Source organism: Scyliorhinus canicula, chromosome 5 (assembly GCF_902713615.1).
Source record: "Scyliorhinus canicula chromosome 5, sScyCan1.1, whole genome shotgun sequence".
NCBI lineage: Eukaryota > Metazoa > Chordata > Chondrichthyes > Carcharhiniformes > Scyliorhinidae > Scyliorhinus > Scyliorhinus canicula.
Window position 1 is genome coordinate 48780959 of NC_052150.1, and position 12343 is coordinate 48793301.

The window sequence follows — 12343 nt, forward strand, 5'->3', positions numbered from 1 at the left end:
GATTGGGTCATCTTGTTTTGTTAGTTCTTCTCTGAAGGCAAAGTTTATGAGGAAGCTCTCTGGAGAATTCTGGCCAACCTTTTGTTATTATGTCACACCATTGTGTGTGTGTGTGTGTGCGCGCGTGCGTGTGCGTGCGATGTCTGCTCTAGAGCCTGCTTAAGCTCCTGACAAGAGACCAAAGCCTCTGGTTAGCATTGCTGCGGACCTGGGTTCGAAACCCGGCAGTGGGTCACTGTCCGTGTAGAGTGCTCTGCCTGAGGTCTCGGAGAAATCTGTCGCGCTCCCGCCACGTGACACTAGATGTGATCATGTCATCATGTAGTCACCTGATAACCCCGCCTACACTTGTACAGTTCTTTATGGAAAGCTCAAATACAGTTTCAGGAGTCTTTACCAACATAATTTTGCTGATGCAATCAACAGTTAAACATACTTACGTTCGGAGCCCTCCATTTTCGAGCACCAGCTCTTCCAAACGTGTGGATCTAGCAACAACTCGCAGAATTTGTTCGCAAACATCTGTGGACTAAAGAATTTGAAAATGAAATCTGTGTAAAATTAAAAATACAGAAAGATAAAGCAAAGAAACTACAAAGCAAGCCAAAAGCTGATGGAAAATACTCGAACCCAAGGGCTGATTACGGTTTTTTTTAAATTCACTGTTTTCATTTCTTTCCAATACTTGGCTATGTATGACAATTCTGAGCCCAAGGAGAGGAGTGCAAAAAGTTGAAACTGCCAACTATGCAACATTACCAAGACATACTTTCCATTGTCTAACCATGCAGCTGTACTGAGCATCGTGGAATGCCTATTGCTTCACCCATATAACTAACTACAGAAGGAAAACAAAGGAATTAATTAGTTGGGGAACAAATCTACATAAATGAAGAAAGATGCATTGCAAAAATATAAATTTAAAAAAAATTAACAGTCCAAATTACCTTTAATCCATCATCCCAAATATTCATATGTTTGTAATTACTGTCTAATTTTCAGATATCGTGGTACATCGTCTTTTTTGAGCAAATTGAAGTGCCTGTATATTTCTCATGAGTAGTATTAACAAAGTCATACAAATATAATTCTGATGAGCAGTCAATCATTTCAAAAACATCAGCAAAATGATCAAGTTCAAACCAAGTTTAACCAATGATAAGAAAGTGGGGGCACTATGATTCAAGGCAGGCTGAGCTACGTGCTCAGAATCTTCAGTTGGTGTATAACGCTCTGTGCCATGAACCTCACAATGCAAAATTTATTCTATGCTGCAATATAGCTTGATTTACTAATAAAACTTTATTGTTTTATTTCTCAGTTTGACTTGAAATACACTCAACCAATAGTTTGCAATCAATGTGCCATCATTTCACATTTTGTGATGACGGAGCTCAACAAAATGAAATTCTCATACTTCTTGTTTGCACTAACTATTAATACTAGGACCAGTAAATCTGCAGAACAAAACTCGTCAAGCTTAATCTACTATTCTCCCTCCCATTCCTCCTCCTCCCACATTGTGTTTCATTCTGTTTCTCTCTTACATTTGCTTCTCTCTCTCTCTCTTCAATTTGTTTCCAATGAGGAGTTTGTGGCACATCAGAAAGTGCCTCGTTTTATGCTACAGCAGGACAAGCCATGTGCCGTGTCAGTGGGAGTATCATACGCAATGAAAACCATCGTACTAAAGAATAAGTGATTGCTTATGACTTAACCAATTGTGTAAAACAGGCAACCTTCAACTCCTCTAAGTTTGAGTGTGTGATAAATAACACACTTTTAATACTTAATCAAATGCTTAACCAACTTGTGCCTGATGCTTATGATGTATTCTGGAAAATTTGTTGCGCATAAATTGACATTATTGGGGAGTTTTGTTAAAATGTTACTTTCTGCTCTGTCCTACCATAACTATCAATTATATTTTAAATCCTTTAAATGGCTACCAAACATTAGTCTTCTGAAACATTGTTGCTTTAGGTATTTGTGTTTTAGCAAATGAATCAGGGAACATTTTATGACTCAGTCCTAAGGCATGAAATTGAAATAGAATCATAGAATCCCTACAGTGCAGAAGGAGGCCATTTGACCCAGCGAGTCTACACCGGCCCTCGGAACGAGCACCCTTCTTAAGCCCACGCCTTCACCGTATCCCCGTAACCCCATGTAACCTTTTGCACACTAAGGGGCAATTTAGCATGACCAATCCACCTAGCCGGCACATCTGTGGACTGTGGGAGGAAACCAGAGCACCCGGAGGAAACCCATGCGGAGAACGTGCAAACTCCACACACAAACAGAGATCCGAGACCAGAATTGAACCCAGGTCCCTGGAGCTGTGAGACAGCAGTGCTAACCACTGTGCCACCCACATCTATCAAATAAATAATTGGCAGCATGGCCCCACAAACAGCGATGAGATCAATGATTAGATCATCTGTTTAAGTGATCTTGTTTGACGGCTAAATATTGGTCAGGATACCAGGAGAAATGTTTTAGTGTTGCCAAATAATCCAGCTGAAGGAACAGGCAGCCCTTGGCTTAATGCCTCATCTGACCTTGCACCCGAGTGTCAACGGTTTAAATGCATGGCGTATGAATAGTTACCTTGGTAACTATCGAAAACAAAACAGAATAATTAGAGTCATCCACTCCATTTGAGTCAATTTACTCACCAGTTTAAGATCCTTAGAGGAGAGCTTTGTGAACCATTGGTTGTACTCCAACGCAGCAACAATTGGTATCAAGTCTCTAATAAAATTAAGGAAGTTTGATTATTCAACAGCGACATTTGCCTCGTTGAGTTATATTATAATAACGTAGGCAAATAAATTTCATGCACAGGATGAATAGTGATGATCACTATTTCTTGAGAATGTATCTGTGTAACTAACTAATGTCAATACCAGCTATTCATTACCTCTACACCGACCGCATTTGAGTTTTATTTACATATCACTTTACCTTTTAATATTGAGAGATTTTCACATGATTAAGTTCGCCATAATGCTATTCCCAACATCTTAAACTATGTTTCTTTAAAAAAATCAACAAAACAGCACATTTAAGTAAGACATGCCAGGAATTTATTATTTCCCTTAAGGTTAACTTTCCTCCCCTTGGATCATCAAATTTTCTTGAGAAGACACATTGTAATCTTATTAAAGATCCAATGTGGGCAAAATTGAAGTGTTGAAAATGAATCAAATCGCTAAAGTGTTCAGACATGGGTAGAAAGAGAAAATGCTAGAAAATCTCAGCAGGTCTGGCAGCATCTGTAGGGAGAAAAAAGAGCTAACGTTTCGAGTCTGATGACTCTTTGTCAAAGCTAACAGACAAAGTGGGAAATATTTATACTGTGGAGTGAGAATGAAAGATGAGTCACAGCCACAGAAACCCAGGGAAACCGGGTGCTAATGGCCACAGATGCGGAAGGGAAAGAATGTTAATGGCAGTCCCCAGAGGACAAAAGATGTGAAAGGTCAAACAGCAGGGAAACTAATGTCAGAGGATGAACTGTAGGTGTGGTGGGAGGGGAAGGGGGAAGCAAAGAGGAGAAATGTTAAGGAAAGGTAGATAAGATGGAGGTGGGGGTTTAAATATATATTAAGAAAGAAATGGTAAAAGACAGTTAAAATGAAATGGGATGAAAACAAATGGGTCACATGGGTAGCCTATTGCAAATACCTCATGAGACAAAGTATAATTGAGGAATAATTTACAGGATTTTCTTTAAAAGAAGTTTCTCGTCCCATTCTCCCCCCCCCCCCCCCCCCCCCAAATCTTTAGGCTCCTGGAAAACTGTGAGCAAGAGCAGGGTTCATCCAAGCAGCCATAGAGGTCTACAGCACAAAAAAGGCCCTTCAGCCCATCGCGTTTGCGTTGGTCAAAAACAACCACCAAACTGTTCTAATCCAATTTTCCAGGAATTGGCCCATAGTCTTATATTCCTTGGCATTCCGAGTGCACTTCTAAATATTTCCTCTGGTCATTGATCACTGCACCGGGGAGAAGTTCTTCCTGCCTAATCTATTTATGCCCTTCATAATTTTATACATCTCAATCATGGGCAGCATGATGGCACAGTGGTTAGCACTGCTGACTCACAGTCCCAGGGACCCAGGTTCGATTCCAACCTTGGGTGACTGTCTGTGTGGAATTGGCACGTTCTCCCAGTGTCTGCGTGGGTTTCCTCCAGGTGCTCCGGTTACCACCTACAGTTCAAAGATGTGCAGGTTAGGTGGACTGGCCAAACTACATTGTAGGGTTACAGGTATAGGACGGGGGATTGGGCCTACGTAGTGTGGTCGTTCAAAGGTTCAGTGCAGACTTGATGGACTGAATGGCCTCCTTCTGCACTGAAGGGATTCTATGTCCACCACCTCAACACGTCTGCTCCAAGAAAAACAACCTCAGTCTATCCAATCTCTCTTCATAACTAAAACTCCCCAGCCCAGGCAACATCCTGGTAAATCTCCCCTGCACCCTTTCCAGTGCCATCACATCACTCCTATAATATGGATATCAGAACTGCACACAATACTCTAGCTGTGGCCTAACAAATGTTTTATACAGTTCCAGCATAACCTCCCTGCTCGTATACTCTATGCCTTGCCTAATAAAGGTAAGTATACCATATGACTTCTTAACCACTTTATCCACCTGCCCTGCCTGCCTTAAGGGAATGGTGTACATGCACACCAAGGTCCTGCCGATACTTGGTGCTTCCCAAAGTACTGCCATTCATCATGTATTCCCTTGCCTTGTTTGTTCTGTTCAAGTACATCACCTCACACTTATCCAGATTGAATTCCATTTGCCATTGATCAGCCCATCTGAGCAACCTGTCTGTGTCTTCTTGTGATCCAAGGCTATCCTCCTCACTATTTATTACCCCACCAATTTTCAGATTAACCACAAACTTACTGATCAACCCTCATCAATTCAAGTCCGAATTATTTATATAAACTACAAACAGCAAGGGCCCCAACACTGATCCCTGCAGTACCCCACTGGACTCAGGCTTCCTGTCAAAAAGCACCCCTCGACGACCACCCTCTGCTTCCTGCCACTCAGCCAATTCTGGATCCAATTTGACAAATTTCTTCGGATCCCATGGGCTCTAACCTTCCCTATCAGTCTCCCATGCGGGAGACTCCCAAACGTCTTTGCTGAAGACCAAGTTAGACTATGTCAAATGTATTCTTTATATACGAGTTTAGATGGAGAGCATTGCCTGGTGACTGGACTATGGGAGCAAAGCTCAATTCTGTTCTCGAATAAAGTCCACACAAGCACTTTCACCTTAGGTCACTGAATATGTATCTTAGTACACACCAGGAATCAGACCCAGCACCTTCTGATCTGCTTGCCTTCGTGCTCCATCAGGTGATGCCATTACCCACAATAAATGGAGATGTTGTGCATTGATTGCAACCCCGTCCCAATCCCAAACAGCTGATACAGAGCAAGGCCAGCAGCGTGGGTTAATTTCCTGTATTGGCTGAGGTTATTCGTGAACCTTGCCCGAGATGTGGTGATCCTCAGGTTAATCACCACCAGTCAGCTCTTCCCCTCAAAGGGAAAAGCAGCCTATGGTCATCTGGGACTATGGTGACTTTACCTTTATCTGAGAACGCATTGCATTTACAGCCAAATAACCTTTGGCATGGACACAATTGTACCAAGTTTGACCATTGCAAGAAAACAAATTTAATCAATCTGAGGATGCAATCTCACATTAGGACGAGCAGCAACTTTTTTATTCATTTAAGTTGCTGTCCATTCTAGGATGTGACGATGGTACAGTGGTTAGCACTGCTGCCTCATGGCGCCAAGGACTCGGGTTCGATGAGGGCTCTGGATCACTGTCAGTGTAGAGTTTGCACATTCTCCCCGCGTCTGCGTGAGTCTCACCCCCGCAACTCAAAGATGTGCATAGTAGGTGGATTGGCCACACAAAATTGTCCCTTAATTGGGGAAAAAATAATCGGGTACTCTAAATTTATATGAAAAAAAAGTTATTGTCCATCCTTAATTGCCCTCAAAGTGGTGGTGAACTGCTTTCTTGAACTGCTGCAGTCTGTGTGATACAGGTACACCCCCAGTGCTGTTGGGGAGGGAATTCCAGAATTGTTGCCCCAGCAACAGTGAAGGAACGATGAAATATTTCCAAATGGGGATGGGGGCTTGGATAATTTCTAGGTGTTGGTGTTCCCTTGCAGCTGCCACTCTTGTGCTTCTAGATGGTGGTGGCTCCTTTGGAAAGTGCTGTCTAAAGAGGGTTGGTGAGTTCCTGCAGTGCATCTTGTCGATGGTACACAGGGCTGCTACTGAGCGTTGATGGTTGATGGAGTGAATGTTTGTAGATGGGATACCAATCAAGTGGGCTGCTTTATCCTGGATGGTGTCATGCTTCTCGAGTGTTGTTGGATCTACACTCATTCAGGCAAGTGGGGAGTATTCCACCACAGTCCAGACTTTGTGCCTTGTAGATTGTGGAGAGGCTTTAAGGAGTCAGGAGTTGAGTTACTTGCCGCATCATTCCTAGTCTCTCAGCTGTTCTTGTAGCCACAGTGTTTATATAGCATGTTGAGTTCAATTTCTTGTCAAAGGTAAACCCCAGGATTATAATAGTGGGGGATTCAGCGATGATAATGCCATTGAAGGTCAAGGGGCATTGGTTGTATTCTCTCCAGTGAAGATGGTCATTGCCTGGCACTTGTGTGGCGTGATTGTTACTTGACACTTGTCAGCCCAAGTCTGGATATTGTCCAAGACTTGCTGCATCTGGACATGGACGGCGTCAGCATCTGAGTCGTCACAAATGGTGTTGAACATCGAACGTGGCTCGTCTGCCGCAGAAACCCTCATTCATTCCTTTGTTACCACTATACTTAACTATTACAATACGCTGGTGTGGTTGCCTCCCACATTCTACTCTCCATAAACTTGACCATCCAAAATTCTGCTGTCTGTTTTAATTCACACCAAGTCCTCTTGACCTATGACCTCTGTGCCCATCAATCTACATTAGCTCCCGGCCAGCACTGTCTCAGTTTTAAAATTCTCAACTTTGGTTTCAAATCCCTCTACATCCTTGCGCTCCCTATCCCTGCAATCTGCTCCAGCCCCACAACCCTCTTGCGCATTCTCAATCATAATTGCTCTACAATTGGTGGCTGCACCATTAGTTGCTTGGGCCTCAAACTCTCGAACACGTTCTCTGCATCTGCCCATCTCACTTTTCTGCTTTAAGATACTCCTTAAACCTATACCTTTGCGAGGGTTCAAGTGTTTTGACCTAATATTTGCTTATGTAGCTTGGTATCATACTTTATTCAGCGCAGATAACAGCATGGAGAGAGGAAGACCTGGCCAGTTATAACAGCAGGAAAAGGGCGAGGAGCCTCAGAGTGAGAAACAGCACAGAGAGAGGCAGACCGGGCCAGTTAAAAAAGTGGGAAAAGAGATCTAAATATCCAAGGATATACATCCTATCGAAAGGGCAGTCAGATGGGCAGAGAGTGCAGGGTTTCATTATTTGTAAGAAATTAAATTAAATTAAATTAAATTAAATTAAATTAAATTAAATTAAATTTATAGCCAGAAGCGATATAGGGTCAGAGGCGTAGAATCTGTGTGGGTAGAGTTGAGGAATCGCAAAGTAAAAAATGGGCCTGGTGGAAGTTATGTTCAGGCCCCCTAGCAGTGGTCATGAAGTGAGGCAGAAAATAAATCAGGAGACAGAAAAGGCAGACAAGAAAGGCAATATTACAATAATCACGGGGGACTTCAATAGGCAGGTGACCTGGGAAAATCCAATTGGTAGCAGATCTCAGGAACAGGAATTTGTGGAATGTCTACGAGCTGGTTTTTTGGAGCAGCTTGTGGTAGAGCCCACTCGGGAAAGGCAATTCTGGATTTGGTGATGTGTAATGAGGCAGACTTGATTAGGGAAGTTTAAGGCAAAGGAAAGTTAGGGGGGCAGTGAAATGAAATGAAAATCGCTTATTGTCACCAGTAGGCTTTAATGAAGTTACTGTGAAATGCCCCTAATCGCCACATTCCGGCGCCTGTTTGGGGAGGCTGTTGAACCAACCGTGGGCGGGAATTGAACCGTGCTGCTGGCCTGCTTGGTCTGCTTTCAAAGCCAGCGATTAAGCCCTGTGCTAAACAGCCCCCACAATATGATAGAATTCCCCCTGCAGTTTAGGGGGGAGAAGCTGGATCAGATGTAACAGTATTGCAACTGAGTATAGGGTAACTAAATGTTATGAGGGATGAGCTGGCCAGAGATGATTGGAAGGTGAGCCTAGCAGGGAAGATAGTGGAACAGCCATGGCAGGGTTTTTGGAGGTAATTTGGGGAGTGCACAATAGAAATTCGTTCCGAGGAGTAAACTTGCCAAAACATCCAAGGCTGACGAGGAAAGTCAGGGGCAGCATTAAAGCAAAAGAAAAGGCAAACAAGGCGGCAAGGATTAATGGGAAACCAGAGGATTGGGAAGCCTTTAAAAGCGAGCAGAGGACAACTAAAAAAAGCTAATCGGGCAGAGAGGATGAAATAAGAGTGCAAGTTAGCTAGTAATAGAAAAGATGATTGTACTTGTTTTTTTTATATCTATATATAAACGGTACGAGAGAGGCAAGAATAGACATCAGACCACTGGAAAACGTGGCTGGAGAAGTAGTAATGGGAAGAAAGAAATGGAAGAAGAACCGAATAGGTACTTGGCATCAGTCATCACAGTGGAAGACACCAGAGAGACGCCACAACTTCAAGAGTCAGGGGCAGAGGTGAGTGTAGTGGCCATTACAAAGAAGGTGGTGCTGGGGAAACTGATAGGTCTGAAGGTAAATAAATCACCTGGACCAGATGGACTATGCCCCAGGGTACTGAAGGAGATAGCTGAGGAGATTGTGGAGGCAGTGGTGGTGACCTTTCAGGAATCGCGAGAGTCAGTGAGGGTCCCAGAGAACTGGAAAATGGCTAAGTTAATGCCCTTAATTAAGAAGGCCGAAAGGCAGATGGCAGGAAATTATAGGCCGGTTGGCCTGACTTCCGTCATTGGTAAGATTTTAGAGTCTAGGTGACTTCTGTTGGCAGCCATAGTCTGAGTGGTCGCACACAGGGCAGCTCCGGCTCGAGCTCTTTTCACCCGAAATTGGGTGTAATTTCAACAGAAAGGATTAGATAAAGATCAGAGTAGTAATTTCCCCAGAAGTGGTATGTCTGCCGGTTATCAAAGCCAGCATAAGACAGTGAGAGACCTGCCCAAAGAGTTGGAGGAAACCTGTGGCGCAGATGCCGGTGTGAAGATAGCAGAGGGCGAAGAGCTGGTGCTAGGTGGAAGGCCACAGATTGATGGCTTTCATTAAGCAAGAATTCCGCCAACAGAGGAAAAAAATGCGGGAGGTTCACTCGAAGGCCATCGAAGGAGCTGTGGCACCCCGGAAGAGTTTGATGGAACGGGTGGAGAGTGCTTGGAGGTGCAGGGGTCGCAGATTCACAAGATCGAAGGAGTGATTTCAGACCACAGCGATCGTGTAGTGGCACTGGAGACGGAGGTAGGGCTTGTAGGAGACCTTTGAGGGCAAAAGTGGAGGGGCAGGAGAACACCTCGAGAAGGCAGAACCTGAGAATAGTGGACCTGCCCAAAGGAGTGGAAGGTCTGATTGCCACGAAGTAGGTCTCGAAGATGCTGGCGGGCTGGTGGTGTAAGAGTGTACTAGATAAGGCCCCTGAAGCGGACAGAGCGCACAGGGCTCTGAGGCAGAAGCCTAGAGTTGGTGAGCCACCGTGGGCGGTGATCGTGAGACTCCACAAATTTGTGGAGAAAGAGAAGATCTTGCGTTGGGCCAGGAGAAGCGTACCTGCGAATGGGAGGGGAACAAGGTCCAAATATTTCAGGACGTTGAAGCCGAGTTGATGAAATGGCGGGCAGGGTTCAACAAGGCCGCGGTGGTGTTGTACTGGCGGTGCATCAGGTTTGGGGTGTTCTTTCCAGCAAAATTTTGGGTGACGTTCCAAGGCCAGGAATATTACTTCGAGACCCCAGAAGCGTCCAAGGACTTCATCAAAGAGCAGAAACTGGGGTAGAACTGAATGGGCAATGTTTGTGAACCAGGGTGCTGGTATTTTGCAATGGTTGGGAATGCGTTTAAAGTGGGATTTGCGCTCCTTCCAGTTTGCAGGGGATCCTTTTGTTGGATTTGCTGTTTACTGTTGGGATTGCGAGGGGTGGTAGGGCTGAAACGTTTATGTGGCATGGATGTTCGCATCCCCTGCCCTCCTGTTTTATGGGGCTGTTTGTGTTTAGCGTTTGTTTGTTTGCTTTTTGGGGGGGGTGACCTGGAGTTCAGGATGAGTCTTTGTTTGGGTGGGGGAGGGTAAGGTCAGCAGGGACCCTTCTTCCCTGAGCTGAGGAGTGGGAAGAGGAGGTCACTGGGACGAGCGTTTGGGCAGGAGCTGCCATGCTAGCAAGTAATGCTAGTGAACGGAAGTGAGGTGGGGGAGGAGAAGGCTGAGGGGGGTGGGGGGTGAGGTTGACGTGACGTGGCAGGGGGCGACGCATGACAGGTCAGGGGCAGAGAAGGGGGCCATCTGGGTTGGACTAGGTACAGGGTGGAATTAATGGGATGGAGTTAATTGGGGAAGATGACGGACGCTAGAGGGGATTGGAGGCGTAAGCCTCTGGTAAGGTTGGTAACATAGAATGTCCGGGGACCTAATGGACCGGTTAAATGATTGCAGGTGTTTGCGCACCTCAGAAGCTTGAAAGAATAAAGAAAGGAGATACACCTCCGTGTGAAGGACCAGGTTAGGTTAAGGAAGAGGTAGGTCCGACAGGTTTTCCACGTCGGGTTTGATTCGAAATTAAGGGGAGTGGCAATTTCAATGAGCAAGAAAATGGGACTTGTGAGGACAAAGAAAGTAAGGGATCCGGGTGGGAGATCTGTGACTGAGTTGGGTATTGGAAGGGACACCAGTGGTGCTGGTAAACGTGTATGCCCCAAATTGGGACAATGTTTTATGAGGGTGTTGCTGGCAGTGATTGCAGATTTGGCCACGCACCAGATGATCATAGGAGGAGATTTCCATTGTGTCCTAGAGCCAAGGGTGGATAGGCCGAGCCTCAGGTCGATGGGTAGGGTACGAATGGCAAAGGAGCTGTGTAGGTTTAAGGAGCTGGGTGGTTTATGGAAAGGATGGGTATGCTGGACCCATAGCGCTTTTGGAACCCAAGGGAAGGGAGTATTCCTTTTTTTCACATGTTTATAGGGAGTATTAGAGGATTGATTATTTTGTGCTGAAGCGGGAGATGTTTGTTGTGGTTGAAGGGGCAGAGCATGCGGGGATAGTTATCTCGGACCATGCACCCCACTAGCTGGAGATGTGGTTTAGATCAGGGCGAGAGCAGAGGCCGGGGTGGAGGTTTGATTAGAGGTTGCTGGCGGATGGTGGCTTTTGTGATAAGGTGCGGGTGGTGATTAAGGAATATCTGGAGTTGAATCAGAATGGGGAGATATTAGCAGCCATTGTTTGGGAAGCGCTGAAGGCAGTGGTCTGGGGTGGAAATTATCTTGTTCATGGTTTGCACGGATAAGGAAAGGAAGGAGGAATATGACTGCCTAATGAGCGAGATAGTGGAGGTGGACACGGAGGGACTGGCGAGGAGGCTAGGCTGACTTGGGCAAGAGGGGTGCAATAAGAGTATGGGGAGAAGGCAAGTCGCATGCTGGTGCACCAGTTGCAGAGGCAGGCTGCATCCAGGGAAATATTGAGGTTATGGATGGGGGCTGGGGATGTGGTGTCGGAGTTGGGGAAGAGAAAGGAGGCACTCAAGGAGTACTGGCCAGGGACTTTACGAGGTGGGCGTGGGCAGAGAGCAGGGGGACATAGGGCAGTTTCTGGACAAGCTGCAGTTTTCCCAGTTGGAGGAAGCAAAGAGTCAGGTGTTGGAGGAGCCCCTAGGGCTGAGAGGGGTGCTGGATAGTGCCAGGGGTATGAAGTCGGGGAAGGCCCCTGGCAGGATGGGTATCTGGCGGAATTTTGTAAGGAGTTTGCGACGGACTTGGCAGCATATCTTTTCAGGCATTTAATGAGGCATTGGAGAAGGGGGAGGTGCCAGAGACGATGACGCAAGCAGTTATTACGTTAATCCCGCAAAAGGGGAAGGAGGCAGCAGAATGTGGGTCGTATAGGCCCATATCACTGTTGAATACGGATGTGAAAGTACAGGCTAAGTTGTTGGCAGGGAGGATGGAGGATTGTGTCCCGGGGCGGTTGCAGAGGATAAACAGGCTTCGTGACAGGCAGGCAGCTCGCAAGTAACATA

At 45.6% G+C, this 12343-nt stretch overlaps 1 protein-coding gene across 7 annotated transcripts in view; it reads right to left on the minus strand.

The window, feature by feature from the left end:
- Positions 1-12343, minus strand: part of LOC119965968 (F-actin-uncapping protein LRRC16A-like) — a 458632-nt gene that overhangs the window by 271232 nt on the left and 175057 nt on the right. For all 7 annotated transcript variants that reach the window (XM_038797016.1, XM_038797019.1, XM_038797017.1 and 4 more), the window contains exons 9-10: positions 2679-2754; positions 441-529 (exon numbers count right to left, since the gene is read on the minus strand). In XM_038797016.1, coding sequence (XP_038652944.1) covers positions 441-529; positions 2679-2754 — 165 coding nt within the window. The remainder of the gene's footprint in view (positions 1-440; positions 530-2678; positions 2755-12343) is intronic.